This window comes from Vespa velutina, chromosome 11 (assembly GCF_912470025.1).
Source record: "Vespa velutina chromosome 11, iVesVel2.1, whole genome shotgun sequence".
Lineage (NCBI taxonomy): Eukaryota > Metazoa > Arthropoda > Insecta > Hymenoptera > Vespidae > Vespa > Vespa velutina.
Genome location: NC_062198.1, coordinates 4,384,750 through 4,406,466, shown reverse-complemented (window position 1 = coordinate 4,406,466; position 21,717 = coordinate 4,384,750). Strand labels below are relative to the sequence as shown.

Below are 21,717 nucleotides of genomic sequence, written 5' to 3'. Positions count from 1 at the left end.
TTGAAGCTTTCATCGAGATTGGTGTCCTTTGATCTCGACATGTATCATAGAAAATTGATAACCGTTCCATGATAAATTCAACGAAAAAAAAAAAAATATATATATATATATGTACGTAGAAATAAATAATTTGGTCAACAAGAAGAGATGGATCGTTAAGCTTTATTTCAAATTTTACTATAGATATTTCTAACAATTTTCTTCAAACTTTATTCCCAAGAATTTTAACAATTTATTCGAGCGAGCCTTTGTTATACATCTTTCTCAATCATTCGCGTTCTCATTAATCGTACTAATTTAACGATCGACCGAGATTGTCGTCTATGGTTGTCGAAAGATCGGCTTTCGAGTTTCACCGATTAAGCCAAAACTATATCCTAAACTGTGTACCGTATGCGAACGATTCAAGAACTTCTAAATCGGTTGGACTATTTTAGATAATAGGCGATCTATTATCACATGAAACAATCTGAGTCTGTGATATATGCCAAAATATTCCACCAATCGATATTCGAAGGAATGCTTTACACTAGATTCATGAATAACATTGTAATCGTCGTTAGGATCGATCGTGTTTGGACTTTACGAGGATCGATATTTTCGTTTCGGAGTTGCCGATGTACGCTGTTTGCATTATGATGCTATATATATATATATATATATATATATATATATATATATACATATATATATATATATATAGCATATGTATACGTAACCATGCAAGGAACATCCTCGGAAATCTGCCGATTATGGTCAACCGGACAAGCCGAAGCTCATTCCTGTCGTTGGCGCCACGTCGAATTAACGAGTTTATTTAATTCTTGTCGCCACCACCGTTGCCAGTATTAATTTTGACGGCACGAATGCAAATTACTTCGTTTGCAGTAGTCGTCAAGCTTTCACTATACACTCGTGCACGCATACTTTGTTTTAACGTGCGTGTTACGCATACCAACCCTTACATCAAATACAGGAAGCTCATCTCTAACTTCAACTATGAATGAAAACAAAAGATCTCTATGAGTTAATATTTCTTCTTGAAATTGAATATATTTTTTAATATATTATTCGCAATAATTATTCCGACAAAATAAAGAGATTTTTTATTTGTATTCCGTTTAACGTTTAATGGTTAATTAAAAATAATGAACGGAATATCTCGTTTTCTATAACGGTATTTCTATTTTATGCGAATCAATTTTCACAGAATTTATTCGCCCACAGATGCACGAAACGCGTACACGTACTTAGCAAAAATAGAATGGCGCCACTCGACGCGTTCTTTTGTCTCACCATTTTCGTTTCTCCCATTTTCTTCTTTTTCTCTATCTCTGTCCATCTTTCTCTCTTTCTCTCTCTTTCTCTCTCTTTCTCTCTCTTTCTCTCTCGAAGTTATCGTACCGACGATTTTTCAAAACGGTCTGCCGTGCCATCTGAATATTTATGAAAGTCGACGATGCACGCGTGCATGTCGCGTACACGTTGCATCGAGCTTGGACGAATACAGAGAAAGGACGGGAAAGAAAGATAAAAAGAGGACGAGCGAATTGTATCCTGGGGCAGAGCAAATCCACAGGCAACAGAAATTCTCGTTGTCGACGCGTCTCGTTGTGTCGCTTATTGTATTCGAAAACCGCGCCAAAAGTGACATGCGATATCGAGATATCGAAAACGATTGCACCCACAACGAGCTACGAACTTTTCTCTCTCTCTCTCTCTTTCTCATTCTCTTTTTCTTCTTTTTAACCGCACAACATTTCCTTCTTCCAAACGTACTGTGAATTTTAAATAATCCGAACAAAGGCGAGAAAGATTCGATATTGTGAAACGATCGGCGAAACAAGAACTTTTCTCTCTCTCTCTCTCTCTCTCTCTCTCTTTATATAAAATATATATATATATATATATATATATATATATATATATATTATGTACGTTTATTTCTTTTAATAAATATAACATTGAATAAATATTTTCAATGAATCAATTTGATGATGTTGACGTTCGATAATAATAATTTGCATATTGTGCCGCGATTAAAATTAATTTTCTCCCTTTATTTGCGTTACGTTAAATCTACAAGAGAAAAAAACTTTACAGATAAAATAGGACGATGCGATGGAATATGCTTTCTGCATTTTAGATTTTTCCTTCCAACGAGGTTTCCCGAGGGTACATTTCGATCACTAAAGCGCACTATCACTCGAAGCGGTTCATTCAAAGCAAGCTCGAAACGAATGGGATCGTTTGGTTTCATAATTAAAATCTGTCTCTAGTCGGTGCACGTTCGAAATTCGACTTTATCTTCTCGTTTTAAATACACCGCAATAAAATCGTTATCATTATGTGCTAAAATAATGAATCTTGTAATTAAAATAGTATTGCATTTTTCTACAAGATATTTTCAATTTTTTCCTATAATTAAAATTTTTTTTCACATACTATCACGAATAATGAAAAAATATTATTGCAACCAAAAGATTTCTTTTTGAAGGAAATTTTACGAATAAATTTGTACCGATTGATCGTATAAAATAGTAGTATTCATTGGTATAACGAGCGTGGAATTTACTGGCTCGGATCTATGGGGAAACAAATTATTTATCGTATTAAGATGTGATTTTAAATGGACAGTCGCAATATGTCCAACGATTTATAGATTCGATTTATGGATTCGACGATCTCGTTTCGATTTAAACCAACATTTAAAAGTACAATCGATCGACGAGCAAGAGTAAAGAATTAATCGGATAAAATGATCGTAATTTACGGTTTGTAACTTTAATCTTTATCGGATTTGTCGGTACGAATTCTAATACGGTTTATGTCAAAGCTTCTCTATTGTTTGAGTGAAATGAACGACTTTATGAGCAAATATGAACTTCACTCAGTCAACTAAATATCGTGTCGTTCACTTTTCATCGGATTTTTGTTGAATGCATGGCAACAAGAGGACCGAAGAGATTTTACACATTTTTTAGCCATGTATTTTTAGAAACTTTTACTTTTTGTAAATTTTTGTCCCAGTTACAGTCGGACGATACTTCAAAAATTCGCTACGATATTTTCGACAGTTTTTTCGACGAAAAGGAAAAGAAAAAGAGAAAGAAAAAAAACAAAATTAGAATATTCGAAAGGAAAAAAAAAAGAAAAGAAGAAGTGTGGAAAATGTAAAGAAAAAAAAAAAAAAAAAAAGAAAAACCGTCGGGTCGTTCAAGATTTTCTTGACATTAATGTCGTTTGACGTGTTGCATTCGACGAATAAATAAAGTTAAGATAAGTGATACTTGCAACGCGAACTATTCATCTTGAGGTTTTTTTTTATTGTTTCTGAAAGTCACTGAAACGACGAAAGTGCCTCTGCCGGGGACAAGTTGAAAGAGTTAGAGTGAGAAAGAGAGATGGAATTTATTACACCAGAAACAACCAGTATTTCACTCTCCGTGAATTTTCCTTATCGCTATGCGCATGACCAAGTTTTCCAAGATTCGCAAATAGCAGCTAATCTCTGACGAAAATAGTTTTAACTGTTTATAACAAGCTATTTACATGAGTAAATGATATACGTTCTCTCCTTGGCAGTAAGAATGTTCTTCTAACTAATGAATATTATTTCATTTGTTGAAATAGTAATAATTAAGCGTGAAACAATTGGAAGTAAAATATAAAAGTAAAATATACGATCTATAAAATATAATAATAATATATGTATAGTATTGAATGAGATGCATTTTCTTTGGACGTTAAAGAAGGGAAATAATTAACAAGAAAGTTAAATCCTCAGCGAGAGCAGCCGTGTGTTTCTATGAGAAAAGAAGAAAGTTTTCTTTGGGGAAATGAGATGAAAGTACTGTGAAGAGGAAAGGGTGGGGGGCGTAGGGACGAATAATTATTATTCTCTCGTGTAGTAACTTAAAGAAAGCTTTCGATGATCGCCCAAAGCGAATTGAAATGAAACGTATTTTATATATTTTAGGAAAAGCATTCCCCGTACAAAATTGGATCTCATCAAAGGCTTGTATATTTTTTTTTCGTTTCTTTTTGTCTTGTTTCTTTTTTTTTCTCTTTCTTTTTTTTTCTTTTTTTTTTTTTTTTTTTTTTTTTTTTTCTTCAATGGTTTTAGTATCTCGACTCGAACGAAAAGAGCGATCGACTTCGATGAACGTCCAAAGGCTTGTTCGTTGTCCTTTTTCTTCTCACCCTTCGTCTCTTACTAAGTTCAATATTTATTCGCGAAAGGTCCGTTCATTGTTTCCGAGAGAAATGAGGAAACCAGTCAACTTTTCCTTTGGTGACCGCATCAAAATTGGAATCGTCAGAGATTTCAATTTTCGTTCGAACTTCCTTTTTCTTCGGCATTCGACTTTTCCTCGTCGATTAAATCGCGTTCTTTTTCTCTTTCTATTTGTATAAATAACCATCTCATTTTTCTTTAATAATTCCAAGAATAAAATTCTCAGAATATAGATATCGATGAACTCGAATATATTTTTTATAAATATAATTCTATCCAATAGAGAATTTTACGAAAAAAATATTTTAATAAAAGTATTCAAGTAATGTCATGTATTCGATCAATATCAATGGTATGAGTTTGTCGTAGCGAATGATTGTACTTTTATGTTTATTTGTTTTTCGATAAAAATCAGTGATCATAATAAAGATCGTAATATCGAATACTATTGATTCTAATGAAATTTGATATGACGTCAAGAGACCCCGATATATTTTCTATTAATATTCTTTGACCATCGTACACAATGATTTTGAAAGTAGTAACCTTGATAGATCACATCCATCTAGTCGAATGACGATATCCATTAATAGGAAAGGTACCATGTAATAAGGTTGTAACGGGAAGACCTTGAAATTGTAATTAAGCCAAAGATGGTAGTTCGATCGTACATTCAAATGTATCACAATAATTCAGTGATACGATGAAGCAATAATAAATAAAGGTTATGTATTTAAATTTCACATTGAAATGAAGGACACGAATTTAGTTTTTAAAAGCTAACACTTTGAAGGCCCGATAGGCAATCAGGATGCAAGGTACCGTGACAATGACCAGTTGGGTAAACCGAGTAGTGTGCTGGTTTGGAAACTCGAATGCGATATACATACCTATGTAAACAGTTTACACTCCAAGTAACTTTCGGTAGGGCTTGGATTATTCGAGCTAACCGACTCGAACTCTTGTTTGATAAATTTACTCTTTAATAAACTAATAATTGAGATTCTAAATGTTTATGTAATCCTGTTAAAGGTACAATCAAATAAAGTTGTTTCTACATTAATCAGTATTTTATTTAAAAATCTTTCATTAATGATAAATATAATAATTTTATGTATCAATATAACGTGTTTCATGATTACGTAATTATGAATTCCGTATTTTTTTTTTTTTTTTTTTTTTGATTCGATTCACCATGTCAAATTTGATTCGACGAAGAAAAGACTTTTTTACGATAATGGATAGAAATCATAGGGGAGAAAAAATATGTGCGTGTGGATAATAGCTTTGCAGGGAATAATACTTGTGTTTGTGTTCGTGTGCGCACATCCATTCCTGCAGTAACTTTCTAAATTATGACCGGCAATTTGTTTGCCGTTCTGGCAGCTCGAGTCGCTGTTTTCCCATGAATTGGCCTGCGGTTTTGTGCGGATTAATCGGCCGGTACGTCCGGATAAACGGTTAATTATACGTGCGACATCGAAGCTAGTCAGATAGGAAGCTTGGAGATATAAAAGAAAGATAGATAGATAGAGAGAGAGAGAGAGAGAGAGAATATGGAACTATATACATGTATATATGTACATATATATAGCAAAACGATAATCATGATTAATATTTCGACGTAAAATTTTTGGATATACGATAACAATTGGAATTTAATCGTTTTGAAAATTTTATTCGTTTATTACATTTTTTTTCTTTTTTTGTTTTTTTTTCTTCCTCAATCAAACTTTGATCATACACTAATAAAAAAAATTTCTCTTTTTGTAGGCATGCGATTATTTGGGAATCAGCAAAGAATGCGACTATTTCGGATTAAAGTATCAGAACGCAAAAGGCGAAGAACTCTGGTTGAATTTGAGAAATCCTATAGAGAGGCAGACCGGTGGAGGCGTGGTGCCTTTAAGATTCGCTCTCAGGGTTAAGTTTTGGGTGCCACCTCACCTGTTGCTACAAGAAGCTACCAGGTAAGAAATTCTCTTTGGGCTCTCTTCGTACTCTTTTTTTTTTCTTTTTTATAATCTATACTTACCTCACTGACTTATAGAATCGTTTCGGTTTTTTGTGATCAATTGCTGCTTTTTAAAAATGATTGTGAATGAATTAACTATATTTATATAAATATATAAAAACTTTAAATTTCGCAAATATAAGAATATTTTATGAAATCACAGTTATTAAGGCCGTTCGTTAAATTTCATTCGAAGCATGTATATCTTAGGTAATAATATATTTAAAAAAAAAAAAAAAAAAAAAAAAAAAAACACGCAAGAAAATATCCGATATTACTTGAGATCGAGTGTATATCATATAAAAAATGATATATATTATATCGAAAATAAATGTAACCACGTGGAGGTTACTGATTCTGAAGATTCACGGTTTTGCGGTAACTCTGTTCTTTTATGTTACTATATTATGGTTACTTAAAAATCAAAGCAAAAATTAAATTCCGGAATGACGTGCCATTTACAATTAGGGAGAATTCAGGTCTCAACACTAACTGCAAACGGTTTAGGCTTGACTGATCGATAGTTCAATCATCCAACACCGGAAGCTTCAGTCATCATTATTAAGTACGATCAGTCGTGATTTCGCGATTCTGCAGATTACTTTGGGATCTATGGTTGGACTTAATCACGCCTATGGATACCTGTATCCGTGGCCACTAATACGAGTGTTCTATTTATCTTATCCACGTGGGAAAAAGAATCTTCTTTCTATATATAATGCGAAACGATTCGAAAAACTCCCTCTTATAAAAATCTAAATCGATGTGAGTCGTAACTTCCTCGACGATAAATGGATCCAATCTAAAAAAAAAAAAGGGTTCTTAGGAAGATTCAACCTGGAAGAAGAAGGAGTAAAGAAAAAAAAAAAAATCTCACCCAATCATAAAAGTCCCTTTTTAATAAAGGCTCACCCAACTATAAAAATTTCTTTTTTAGTGAAGTCTCCTCCAAAAGTATTTTTGGAAAGAATAATAAATCGAGATAGTATAATAGAACGCGTGCGAGCATATAAAAAGATAAAAACTGATAACGAGAAATTGGCATCTTGAATATCGTCGTAACGAGCAAAAAGAAATTAAATCGAGGTTGATATAAAAGAGATGATCCGCTTAAAAGTTCAAACGAAGATCCTTACGAAAATAGTTAGTCTCATCACGTGAAAATAATTGTTAAGTAATGCACAATTTAACGATGACTTCTACTTATATATAATTATTCTTTTAAAATTGAGACAAATTGCAATCGCATTTAATGTCTTTTGAAAGAAAGCACGAAAAATCGATAGTATCGCAAGATCTATTAGACTAATCGAAAAGTAGAAAAGAACTGTTCGGCATTTCATCTAATTGAAAGGTTTTATATTCTCTCTGGTATCAAACTTTAAATCACATTGTGTGCGTGTATTCAAGACGATTGTTTTTTAAATCAATAGTACAGCGAGATCTATTTATTTAATCGAAAAGTAAAAAATAATCATTTTACTACCGATTAATTACATAATTACTATCAACTATTATTTCACATTGATTTCATGAGAGAATTTCATCAATTTAATTATGTTCATGATGTATATAATATTTAACTTCTTCTATTTATTCCCCTTATCATTATTATTATAATAATGATACAAAGTGGACCTAGTCTTAAAAAGGAAATTTTTAAGTGATTTTCTTTATAAAAGAAAAAAAAAAAGAGAGAAAATAGCATGATTCTTATCCAAAGAAAATTCATGTCTTTTTTTTTTTTTTCAAAAGTTCTAACAATCCATCTGCTCGTGTAAACGTTCCTCTTTAAAACGAGACCTTGTTCATTTAAATTATCGAAGGATTATGTCCAGATTCATTGCTGACGTAAATTATTATAAAACCAGGGTTGATAAACAGGTTTAAGTTGTGAAATTGCACTGAGTAAATTTCTTCCTGACGCAATTTGAAGATGGGCCACTCTGCTCTAGTCACCGCTCAACTTCATTTCAATATTATAAGCTGACTCTCGGCAAACAGTATTTCAACTCAACTGATCTTAAATGAATATCAAGGATGTTATATCTTAAGAGACTTCGTTTTAAAAGTATAACGTTATTCACGGCATACGTTGATATTCTCTTCTAAGGAATACCTCCTTATTCTTGAAGAAAAAGGTAAGAAAAAATGATAAAGATTACCCTACTTTCTGGTTGTCGGCATAAGAAGAAAGACGACGGCGAGCATAAACGAAATAGAAAATCCCGCCTCGGAGTATGCATGGCTTTGTTTGAAGTTCTGATTGGCTCGTTACGTGAAAACCCGCGAGATGCAAAGTATACGTCCGTGTTACGAAGCTTCGTTCCGCTTTATTTTCGTAATCCGCAAAGGACGTACTCTCTCTCTCTCTCTTTCTCTCTCTTTTTCTCTCTTTCTCTTTCTCTTTCTATCTTTATTCGTGCGAACGTCCGCACTCGTACAGCGATACAAGAAAGTTAAAAAACGAGAGAAAAGATACGATCAAAGTAAAGTTGGATTTTAGTACTCTGTAAAATCGTTTTCTATCCAAATAACGTAGAATACTTTCTCTACGAAGGACTCTCGTGCAATCAGAATTCCTGGAAGATCGATCGATCTTCGATCGAAAGAGAGAAAGAGAAAAAGAGAAAAAGAGATTCGCGTTGCAAGCACCTACGAAATTGCATACTAGAATTGCCAAAATGCACTGATTGCACTTGGTAATATTATCCTTGAATATATTTTCACGGCTCGGAATTAGGCATATATATATATATATATATATATATATATATATATATATATACATATACAGATTTATATAAAATGTATACTCATTTATTTACATAAATTCAATGCTTACAGAAAAAAAAAAAGTATTCACAACTGCGGTGAATTTATATAGGAAATAGTAATGCGAACGTAACACGGTATAGTTCTAATTTACAGCAGCTTATTCGTTTGCTAGCTAACCCCTGACACTCTTTAATCTCCTATGAGCCACCCTCTTGTGAGTATCCAGAGAGGCCGAGCTTTTACCTACTGTATTTCGAAATTCTCCCTCGTTTTCATAACAAATATTAATTATTTACTTGTTTCAAACTCTATTAAAATTTTAGAAATTGTTACTGCAGAATTATAGAATAAATATCTCATTTATTCTCTCTTTCTTTCACGGTTATTCTCTCCCTCGAAATAACGTAATATGTTATTATACGCTCATAATTACATGATACGCATTCGAACTTCGACGTTATTTCTCTCTTACTTCTTTGAACGATATATCCATTTAAATCTTGGGATTTTATATATATATATATATATATTTGATCAGTCTGTACTAATTAGTGTTTATTTTTGGCTTTATCACGTAAAAGAAGAGTTAAAGAGAAGGGACACGCGTTCTTTACTGTCGTCGTTTAAAAACATGGACACGATGCTTTGAAAGAAAAATACCCTTGATTACGATGAGAGACAAAGAGAGGTAATTTACTAATGGCTTTCGAAACAAAGAGCGACGCTATCGGCTTTGTTGCTTGGGTAAATGAGGACAAATGGTTACGGAATTCCGCAAGGCCGTAAAGAATCCACACGTTGGATTTATCGCGTTGTCGTGAGAAAGAGTTCTCGCCTAACCTACCTATGTAATACCTACGTACATATATATATATATATATATATATATATATATATTTTTTTTTTGTCCTAGACTTCTTTTATATTTGTAGTGTTTCCTTTTTGTTTGTTTTATGTAAATGTACTTGGTTGTCATCGTTAAAAATATAATCTCTCGTTCCTTGTAGTTTACCCAATGATACACCGTTTGTATGACAAAGGAGAGAAAAAGAACGTAAGATAATGTAAGACAACGTAGAAACTTCCACGGTAAACGTGAGTCGATTTTCCATGCAAGCCAAAATCGAATATTTCATCGACGCTTTCTCGCACGATTTCTTTGCTCGTGACAAAGAAGAAAATCAACGACGCAAGTCGCACACGCTAGCGAAGTTTCCCAAACAATCGTCGTAATTAAGCGCAGCGCAATCAGGTCGCCAGTTTAATTAATTGCAACGCGGTGGCTAGGAAGTACTTTAGGGTCGGAGATTTCAACAGATCGATTCGTAATTCCAATTTAATCGTGGTTTGCCTGGTTTTGCTCTTTCTCTCTCTCTCTCTCTCTCTTTCTCTCTCTCTCTCTCTCTCTCTCTCTCTCTCTCTCTCTCTCTCTCTCTCTTTTACATATAAGCATTCCAGTCTAAATGTTTCAGAGAGCAACGTATATGAAATTATTCCAGATCTTAGATACTTAGAACTCAACCATCGAATTCTTTTTATTGGATGGTTTGGTTATAACCGAGTAGTAAGAAAAATTTATTACAATGGTCGTTTCGATTATCATCCATAAAACATTTTACATTTTTTTATGATAAAAAAAAAAAAAAAAAAAAAAAAAAAGAAGAAAAAAAATAAAAGCGAAAGAGAAACGCCAGAAGCTGTGCCATCCCGCATAATAAAATTTTTCCGTAACACATTCCGTAAATCATTTCCCAACGAATTTTACGTATGCATGGGTTTATGTCTACGTATGTATACTCGAATATCGGTAAGCTTTTAATGGTTCTCAGCAAATGTGGCTATAATTATTTATCGTTTCTATTTACGAGATGAGAAAGAATCTGCGTATGTGTTTGCGTCTTTTTTTTTCTTTTTTTATTTTTTTTTTTTTTTTTATCATAAAAAAATGTAACAAATGCATGCATTGTTATTAATTTGAAAATTTATGGATTATAATGATGGGCAGATTTACGTTTCTGATAAACGAGGTTTCGTAACGTTAAAAAAAAAAAAAAAAAAAAAAAAAACTAACTTAATTAACAATCGGATTTTTATTAGGAGAGTTGGTTTCTTGCGTTTCTTATCATAACCTCGAGGCAATGAAGTTACATACGAGCTGTTTTTTTTCTTTTTTTTTTTTTTTTTTTTTAGAAGGAATATTCTCTCGTTACTTCTTTAATTTCTTTCATATATTTTTTCAGTAATTTCCTAAAAGAAAAATATAAGTATTTTATGAACCTTAAATGTTCTCATAAAATCGTATAATATTTTAATTAATGTTTTTTTTTTTTCTTTTTCATCGAAAAAGATTCAATAATTGAAGTTAGAAATAAATCTCTTATATCACATTTTATGATACAGCACGTATAATATTAATGAGTTTTCTCGAGAGATCAAAAATCTTGGGCGCAATTAATAGAACGAAGAGAATAAAGAAGAAGAAGAAAAGCAATTTGGAAACCTGAAGAAGGAACCTCATTCCAATTTGCTTGGTGTTCGTTCTTTTAAAGCTCGTAATGCCGTTCCAGAACGGCATTACACTGAAGTCGTCGTTATGTACGAGCCGCACGTATGTACGTTCACCTTTAACCACGAGGAAAAGCAAGGCGGGTCTCTTGCAGACACTTCCAGTGGGCGCACCGATTAATCTCTAACGAATTTATGGCTTTACGGCGTTGCGCTGTTTTCCGCCTTTACTCGCGTTTCCTTCGTTACCTCGGCTACGATCTCGCTCTCCTGTAAAGTCAGGGATGTGTATATGTGTGTGAAAGAGAAAGAGAGGGAAAAAGAGAGAGAGAGAGAGAGAAAGAGAGAGAGAACACTAGCCATACGACAGTGCAAAATTAATCTGACGCAAACCAGATTTAATTGCTCAACGCTGCCTCACAGAGGATTTGAATCTTCCACCAAAGGAGGCTTGCTCGAGAGATGAAGGAGTGTTAAGAGATCTTACTAGGATGATATAGTATATTGGGAAATTAATAACTTTCTCTTATGAGAAAGAGAGGGTGAGAAAGAGCTTCTTGCAAATTATATATATATATATATACATTGAACGATCTTCTACGTGCAATATCAACCAAGATAAAAAAAAAAAAATGACAGAATTTTATGAGTTCAGATAGGATAATATTTATTAACATTTTTCCTGTTGATAAATTTTAAGAATCTTTATCTTCGGTATATTATCAAAATGAAAATAACTCCCAGTAATGATTAAATTTAGATAATATCCAATTGAATACAATCGGAGTCCGCGAATCGATAATGAAATTTTAGCGAATGACAAATTGCGCATTTTGCTTTCAATATTATATCTTGATTAATAACGTAGAGTAAAGGATCGATGAATGTCATTAAAAGTTACTCGCTCGAGTGCTTTCGGAAGCAGGATGTGAAATTAATAGAGCCACTATGAGGCACACTATTCTATCGGCCATACATCGGTATTCAATCGCCACGATAGAATTTCATTAGATCAGAAATATTGCTCGCGATCCATCGTAGCCGTTATAACGTCCTCAGAAAAATATTTATGTCACGTTTCTGGTATGCGATTTCAATGAGGAAAAAAGAGTGATAGAGAGAGAGAGAGAGAGAGAGGGAGAGAGGATGAGAAAGAAAAAGAGAGAGAGAGAGAGAGAGAGAGAGTCCTTGTTTAATCGATTTTTCCAATGCATTTATTTCCCTCAAAATGTCTTAACATTTTTCCAAGAAAATAATAACTTTATGTCGATAGATTTCGATCCGTTGAAATAAGACTCGTCGATCAATTTTAAAAAGAATCTTTCCTCGCAGGAAAAATATATTTCTTGGCCGTATTAAATCTAGACGAAGGAAAGATCTAAGCCGAGGTCGAAGAGAAAATATTTTATCAGAAAACACCTTCCGGCGTATAGCAAATATATCCGATAACCGCGTTGATTCTTTGGGATACTTTAATCAAACCGAACACGGATTATTAAGAAAAAAAAAAAAAAAAAGTAAGAAAGAAAGAAAAATAAGTAAGACGATTGATCCTAAAAGAAACAATGGAGAATAAAGGTTTTGACAAAAAAAAAAAAAAAAAAAAAAAAAAAAGAAAGAAAAAAGAAAAGAAAAAAGAAAGGAAAAAAAAAGGAAACGATGACGAAGTAGTAGATAAAGCTACATATGTATGTAGACGTAAAAGAAAAACGTTCGGAGCTTGAAATCGAAAACAAATATTAGGGAGAAGAAATATGAGCCGAAGGATAGAGAGACATGGAGAATAGGAGACACGTGAAACCAAAAAGAAAGATAGGATCGTGGCGGAGAAGAGCTAAAGGAAAAGGGATGGAGTAACTTGGCCAGAGTTGGTAGCTTCGGGCATATAAATCAGCTGTTATTACAATGGTATCGTCGTCGAACGGAGAATTCTCCGCCTCATTCCGCAGATATTGGATTTAACTGAAGTATTTCGCTGTTTCCGATTTCCCAGTCTGCGATTTCCGCGGTGAGAATCGCTTCGATAGCGCGAAACGTCCTAACTTTTCCTTGTAAAGTCGTCTCGATACTTCCGTGACAATATTCGAATGATTAAAGGACAGGAAAGCGTTTCTCTGATCTCTATAGGAAATCTTAGTCGGTTTCTACTATTCGTCAAATCGCGATATTGAAATTGCTACGAAAATTTGTAACTATGAAACTTTGACGATGTTTAACTATAAAAATATTTTACTTATATTATTTAAAGACATGTTTACTTTGTTATTGTATTTGAACAATATCTGACGTAATCTCTGTTGAATACCATAGAACTATTTGCGAACTATTGTGAATTATTAGCACGGAGGATCAGTAAGTTATTGTTACGCGTAAATAACGATCCTCATAAATCGTATAAATTCAAAGCTAAGTCTATAGAATGCTTTTAAAATAGAAAATAAAATCGCTTCCAATTCAGTTTCCCAATTCAGTAAGTACTTACTTACTTACTTACTTACTTACTTACTTTGTACACCTTGTCTCATTGTTCTTTCTAATCTCACTACCGGAAAGCATCGCTTGTTCGTGAACGTTCAGAAATTTTACCTAGACTTTCGTATAAAGTACCAATGAAAAGAATGCTGTAGAGCATTCATTAGCGTAGTCTGGCATAATTCAAAGTTAGCCGGTCGCGTATGATCCTTCTCTGGGAGCGGCTTACTCGCCAAATCCGAAAAAAAAGCGTAGACTTCTCTATCTCTTTTTTTTTTTTTTTTTTTTGAATCTCACTATATATTATGTCTTGTTAGAGTCTTCCTTCATACAATTTTAAATCATTCATTGAAAGATTATAAAGAAAGGTAGAGAAATAGGATATATATATATATATAAAAAGACTTTCAATAAATTTTTTTTCGTCGTATCGTTTGCCTGTTCTCTTTGAATTTGTTTACTTTTACGTCGTGATCAAACAACAATGATCTTGATTTTGAATATATTCTGAATTATCTCTATTGCGGGATATTCGATTAATTAAAATTGTTATTATTGTGAAAAATTATGGAAAAAAAGCTAATTCAGATAATTTCAGAGATCAAGCGGATCGATCTTATGCTGTGAAAATTGTGCCTCATCGAGGGTCTATCGTTTTTCGTATGTGTTGGAAAATAGAAAAACGAATTATGCGCTTCGATGATAGGATGAAAAAATTAATGATATAAAATTTACAAAGTTCAATCGTAATTAACATTTGTTTTTATTATCTTAGTAGAAATGTAAAAAAGACATTTCGTGAAATAAAATATGATTTTTTTTTTTTTTTTTTTTTTTTTTTTTTTTTTTTCAATCCTTTTATTATATTAGAATCACAAACTGTTATAACTGCAATGCGAAACAAGGAAATTTAAGGAGAAAATTACAGCACCGAACGTGAATAGGATAATATAAGTAATTCATTGTTACTGCTTCGTGACGGTAACGCTTTTGAACTTTGAACCGAGCCAGACTCATAGACGGCAGATTCATCGTCCTCCTTACAAGAACGCAGACACCAACGATACCGAAGAAGAAAAGGAATTCGAAAGGGATCCGTGAGTCAACGAATAGTCTCTCGGTTCACTCTTAACTTATACTCCGAGCAAAGCTTAAAATCCTCCAGCACGTTCATAAATTTCTTTCAAGGAAACTTCCCTCGATTCAAGATATTTTTCAGTTGTTTAGAATAATCCTGAAATATTAGGATTTCTTTTAAAAAGGATCAGATATTTTATTTAAAAGCATTTTAATATTTCATAAACGAGATGTACCAATTTAAAAGTATAATTCACAATTGATAATTCATCATCGAAATATAATTCACAATTGATAAATTCAAAAATCATCAATTATTATTGTATTTATATTTGTTAAAATAATATCTATATTTCACATGCGAAAAACAAGAATATCCTTTGGAAAAACTAAGCGTGTCGATGAAATTAGGTTATCACGATAAACTTCGTTCGCTCTATTGGTAATCGGATTTCGAATAAAATTTGAATTCGAAACGTAACAGGGCTTTGGCGTGGTTTTGCCATGGTTTCTCTCCTTGAGTCTTAACTCTTCAACCCTCTCATAAAGTTTCCATATCAAGAGGAAAAGTGAAGGAGGTATTAACCTCAAGAGTACCTTTAAATACCCGGCAAGTCAATTAAAATTTTTTGCTTCTTTCTTTTTTCGAAGACAAGTACTCTCTCTTATTTTAAAATCCCAACGCGACTTTACTCGGATTTTCTTTCTTTTAATCCTTTCTTTCATAATCACGTACATACACACACACACACACACACACACACACATATATATATATATATATACAATTTATATATTGAATATACAAAAATTACTCAATCTTTTAATCTTGAAAACAGATTTTTGAAAATGACTCGACGAAATGAACCTTATATAGTGATATAAAGCCAATAAAAGCAAAAGGGAGATGTCTTTTCTCGAGAGAAAATTCTTTCTTCGAGAAGATATGATTATCGTCGATGTGGAAGGAGGAACGTAATTGATTTCCAAAATTAATTAGTTACCAATCGAATATACGTAAGAACAAGGAGGTATTCTCTTATTCGTGAAAATCAAGAGGTTATTTGAACACACAGGTACGATTCTGATTTTCCACTCATTCACCTGTAACGACATTCTTTCATGAAATGGAGTTTATCGATCTTTCAGAAATGGAGACCGAGAATATAAAGAACGACCTTGTTCTTTATCTGTTTTCGACTTATTGACATCTTTTCGAACGATTTTGTATTCTTCGAAATTCTTTCTAAATGTTTATGAAAAAAAAAAAACAAAAAAAAAAAAAAAAGAAAAAAAGAATTGATAAATATTTTTGCCTCCTTGTAAAACGAGAAAATTTAATTTGATTTTTCCTCGTCTGGGATCCGGAAAATATTAAACGTGTACGATTAATATCTATTTCGAAGAATTTCGAAATTTCTTTATTTTTATTTTTTATTTAATTTAATTTTATTTAATTAAAATTTATTTATTTATCTTCTTTTATTTATTTATGTATTTTTTTTTTCTTTTCTTTTCTTTTCTTCAAAGAAGACGAACTTCATGAAAGTCGTCAGTGCAAAAAAAGAAAAAAAAAAAATGAAAATTCCGCTCTCGGTTACGTTGGACAGAGATGAAAGAGGGTAACACGATGAAACATTTTACGCGGCGCGCCCGGAAATTCAGCTTTCCGGATTTCGTTTGGCTTCCGCGGCCGCGATACGCGTCGTAATCCGAGTGGCATTGCGGGTCACTCGCGTCAAAACATTTCGTGAAACTTTCCTCGTCCTCGTCTAGAGTCGCAATTTTTTTTCGTTCTTTCTTTCTCTCTCTCTCTCTCTCTCCTCCCCCTCCCTCCCTCCCTCTCTCTTTCTCTATCTTTTCGCTTTTTTATGATTTTAATTTAGAAAGTCCCTTCGAGTTCTATCTCGACCCACCTCGCAAAATTAAAACGGATCCAGGGCAATTATCTTTTACGAGATCGAACTTAATCTCGCTATGGAAATTAATTTTGTAATTTTCATATCCAAACTTCTTCCTCTCCGCCTCCTTTTTCTCTCTCCTTCTTCCTTAACGAGTTTTAGACGCGACATACTTATTTTCTGGGTCAGAAGTATAGCCAGTGTTTCTCTAACCGAGCAAGAAATATCCCTCTCAGCAGTTTTATCGCTCGACTTAATGAAAAATGAGAGCATTGTGTAATATAATCAATAATAATAATTTTTATCGAGTAGAGATAGAATACCGAAGTGAATATTCGTAGTTTATTTGTGTATATGTAGAGAGAGAGAGAGAGAGAGAGAGAGAGAGAGAGAGAGAGAGAGAGAGACAGAAAGAGAGGAACAGAGAGAGAGAGAGAGAATAATGTGCGTTAATTAACAGGTAGAGGATTGCCTATTAATTTACAGGCAGACGGTCATTCGCATACCAAGAAACATTTGAAACTGCTGACGTTACAATGGTTTCGCACCGAATAGGATCTTTATTCGGTAATTTAACGTTCACTAAGCTAATCACTGAGCTCCGTCTTAAGCACGTCGTCATGTCGATATAATGTTGCTCGTATAATCGACGCTAAAAAGGAAAGTTCAATGAGAATTTCCAAGCTTCATCGATTTGCAAGCTCAAGAGAACCTTTTATGTATTTAAGGAACGATCCAGTACTTTTAATTGAGCGATATTTCATTTCGAAGAAGAAGTTTGCCATTAATTACGAGTTCGTTCTTGTGTGAATACTTTGGTTTGAAAATTTTCGTTAGTGTCGTTATGCGGTTTAATTGAAAATAAATTTGCTTTTTTTTTTTCGATTGTTTATTTTTTCTTTCTCTCTTTTTTTTTCTTTTTTTCTTTTTTCTTTTCTTTTCTTTACTTTCTTTTTTTTTTTTTTCTTTCTTCTTCTTCTTTTAACTTATTATACTTGAATCAATCATTTTTAAGAAATGTTACGTCAGTATTGGGATAATGGAATGTAAGGTTGAAATTTTATCGTATTCTGAAATCATACAATTTCTGTGATGATCAAAAATAAAGAGTAAGACGATATAGCAGGATAGAAGGTTTGGGTTTACTGCGGTAAAACTGAACAGGCTCGTAATTCCCGGTATTGGCTAGTTCCTCGAGTTTAATTTCGACTTTCGAAGTCCGACATCGTAACCACGACGAGTTAAGCCGGAATAATAACGTTAGTTTCCAATTGGTCTACCCTTGAGAATGAATATTTCAATTTTCTTAAGTTAGGTTAATTTTATTAAAGAAAAAGTACCATGACGAAACCCATTTCAAAATGTTTTATACGTCATCTTTTTTTTTTCTTTTTTTTTTTTTCCCCTTTATTTCCTATTACTCCCATTAATGGTTAATGGAAATATTAACCATAAATGGTTAATGGAAAGCATCTTTAAATAGAAACATAATGTCAAAAGTAAACAGAATAGAAGTTTTTGTAGCATCGAAAAATTAGCCTTTCTTTGGACTTTATTTTTAAAAAGACACGGATCCTTACAGCTTTAAAAGAAAAGAACTAGTACTGAATGGTACGTGCAATACTTAGCTGGTCTCATTTCAGAGGAAAAATACGAAATGGCTTTAGTACCTGGAAAATATTTTTTACAGCACGTTAAAAGTAGTTCACCAAAAGAAAAGAAAAAAACAAATAGAAAAGAAAAGAAAAAGAAACAAAAAAAAAAAAAAAGAAGGAAAAGAAACAGGAATTGCTTCACCTATACACGAAAAATTGCAATTGTTTGCAACTTTTACAACGAAGTAGAATACTTCGGCTGTTGTTTTAAAATATTTACCTTGAAAAATATGCTTTCGCAAAAGGCAGCAATAATTATACCTCTTAATCCATTATATTATTCAAGTTTATGCTTGGCAGGAAAATCGGTTTTAAAATTCAACGTGTAAGTAGTAATTAAATCTAACATAGAAAATTCATTGGCTTAACTACGTAAGAGAAAACGTTTCAGTCTTTTAACAAAATATTTAATTTCCCGAGTAACGCTGTCGTTTCCAGGCTTGATTTCGCTGGTCGGTCACGCTCGACAAAATCGAAAACCGTCACGCCTGTTGGCTCGTTGAACGACTTTCGCGAATAAACATTCGTCTCGGATCGAATGGTAAAATTTTACAGGCGACGAATACACAAAGGACCAACGGTACACGTCGAATCAACGAACGACGAATGACGAACAACGAACGAACGAATGAACGAACGAACGAACGAACGAACGAACGAACGAACGAACGAACGAATGTTGAGTTTAAACGTAGTTCGGATCAAGTGCACCGGAAATAATACGTAGGACCGTCCGGATTTTCCTGGTGTTCTCTTTTCATTTAAAAAACAAAAAAAAAACAAAAAAAGTTACTGTACGAAAAGTCCCTTTGAAAATAGCTCGTATATACTGCACGCTTCGTCGATCCAATTTCCGTCTCTTTTCCACTACGTTCTCGCTGTTAATACGAACGGTTTTAGAGAAAATGGTTATTTTCGTGACATCAACGTGACACGAGCATACCCATAAAAAGTAATATAAATATATACAACGTTCGAAATTTTATTAGATTATTCTTTTCAAGGAAAAAAAAAAAAGAAAGAAAGAAAAAAAAAAGAAAAAAAAAAAAAATACTTTCTGACAACATGTAAGAATAATTGAATAAAAATTCGTCGATGTTCGTTATCTGTCGAATTATGTCTATTTAAGCAATATCTATAAGTTCTTATAAAAAAATGAAGATCTTAACGAACTTCTTCAGGTAAGCCTCCAGACACTATTAAAAGGTTAAAATCAATTCAGTAGATTCTTTTGTCTTTTCTTTTTTTTTTTTTTTTTTTTTTTTTTTTTTAAAAAATACTCTTATAAGAAATTAAAACAAAATTTTTAACTTGTTCAAAACTTCCATTCTCTTCATTAAGATACTCTAATAACTTTGAAAAATCTTTCCAACATTCTTTACCACTTTGGTCTGATAAATTATGATAAAACGTTATTAAAAATTATAAAGTTTTTCGATTTTTTTTTTCCCACGAACTTAACAGAAATATGTATTTTAAATTTATTTAAAGAATTAAGGAACATGTCAATCACGAAAATATATTGGACCTTTTTTTATCTTTCCTTTTGTTAAATTTTACCTTCTGCGTTTCATTACTTATTTATACTTCTTGCATATATATCTATATGATTACGTAATGAACGCGCGCGCGCACGCACGCACGCACACACACACACACACCTACACACACACCTACACACGGTTTCCCATGAAATCTAACATGTCGCAAAATTAGCTAAGTTAAGAAGAGCGATGAGAAGTTTGAGGAAAGGAGTATACCATCCTCCTTTACCTTCCTTCGCTTAGATTGAGAAGCCATTAATCTCGATCTTTAGTAATAACCAAATCTATCTTAATAGATAGTCTGAAATGCATCCGTACCGTAGCGAATAAGGAATAGAGAGATCTTGACCTAAATTTCTCGTATGTCCGAGAACTTGGAAAACTTTATACGATAGTTTAGTTGCTAACGAGGAAACGAAGGATAGATAATTAATTAGAACAAGAAGAATAATGTTCCACCGTAAGGACGAAGAGAAATGTTATCAAAGGGAACGTAAGATAAGGTTCGAAAGCGATCGAAGTTAGAGGCGATTAATTTCGATTCCGTCTGTAATTATTTATCAAAAGGGAGATTTGGAAATAGATGGAGGATCTGGAGGAAAATGAAAATTGCCTTTACGTGATAATTGGATAATCAAGCTTTCGACAAAAATGACACGATTTCGAATAATAGAGCTCCCAGTATACACGTGGACACGTATAAGCAATTAAAGGAGCTTTTAAGATGTCGTTAATTAGAAAAAAATTCTGTTCCTTTCGTAGAGAAACGGAAGGTCAAGTGTCCTTGCGTTACTTTCAGAATAATTCACGTGCAATGAGAGGAACTTGACGAACAGAATCTCGACTATTTTTTTCTTCGTTGTAAGACAAAAAAAAAAAAAAAAAGAAAAAAAAGAAAAAAAGAAAAAGAAAAGAGAAAGAAAAAGCAACGGAGATTTTTCATTTCGCAAATTTGCCCTTCATCTTTTTCCTTCCTTTTATTTCATCCATTTAATTCGACGCACTCTACGTACGAGAAATTAATTCGTGCACGTCCATTCGTAATTTGAAAAACAAATTGCGACAATTTGGAATGCAAAGAAGAGAGACGAGTACGAGTAGCGAAAGTTGAAATATCGTTAAACGACAATGATAATTCTAATTAAATTGTATTTTCGGAATGGTACGAAGTCAAATCGTACCATCATAGAAAATTCATTTCGCTGGGGACATTGTCGTATTTTTGACGATAAATGCGAACAATTCGTTTACTTTCCGTCCCTCCTATGTATTTTGTTTGTTTATTCTGTTCTTTTTTTTTCTTTTTCTTCTTTTTTTTTTTTTCTTTTTTTTTTTGTTGTTTTCTTTCTCTTTTGTTACTTTTTTTTTCTTTCTTTTTTTTTCTTTTTTTCTTTTTCTTTTTTGCTCTTTTTTCGTCTTTTCGTTTAGTTTTGCAAGTTGAACTTTGCTACTGCTCTCATACCGGTTGACAATTTTGTACGAGCTTTCAACGAGTGTCCGCGCAAATATATCCCATTAACGCACCACCGGTCTT

The 21,717-nt window shown here is 32.9% G+C and overlaps 1 protein-coding gene and 2 long non-coding RNA genes across 4 annotated transcripts in view; all 3 read left to right on the top strand.

The window, feature by feature from the left end:
• LOC124953144 (E3 ubiquitin-protein ligase MYLIP) overlaps window positions 1–21,717 on the top strand; it is a 116,782-nt gene that overhangs the window by 91,554 nt on the left and 3,511 nt on the right. For both annotated transcript variants that reach the window (XM_047504099.1, XM_047504100.1), the window contains one exon: window positions 6,011–6,207. In XM_047504099.1, coding sequence (XP_047360055.1) covers window positions 6,011–6,207 — 197 coding nt within the window. The remainder of the gene's footprint in view (window positions 1–6,010; window positions 6,208–21,717) is intronic.
• LOC124953148 lies at window positions 6,217–13,215 on the top strand. The gene is made up of 2 exons (XR_007102132.1): window positions 6,217–12,076; window positions 12,867–13,215. It is a non-coding gene; the product is annotated as an uncharacterized LOC124953148 (long non-coding RNA).
• LOC124953147 lies at window positions 14,892–18,778 on the top strand. Its single transcript, XR_007102131.1, has 2 exons — window positions 14,892–15,103; window positions 15,923–18,778. It is a non-coding gene; the product is annotated as an uncharacterized LOC124953147 (long non-coding RNA).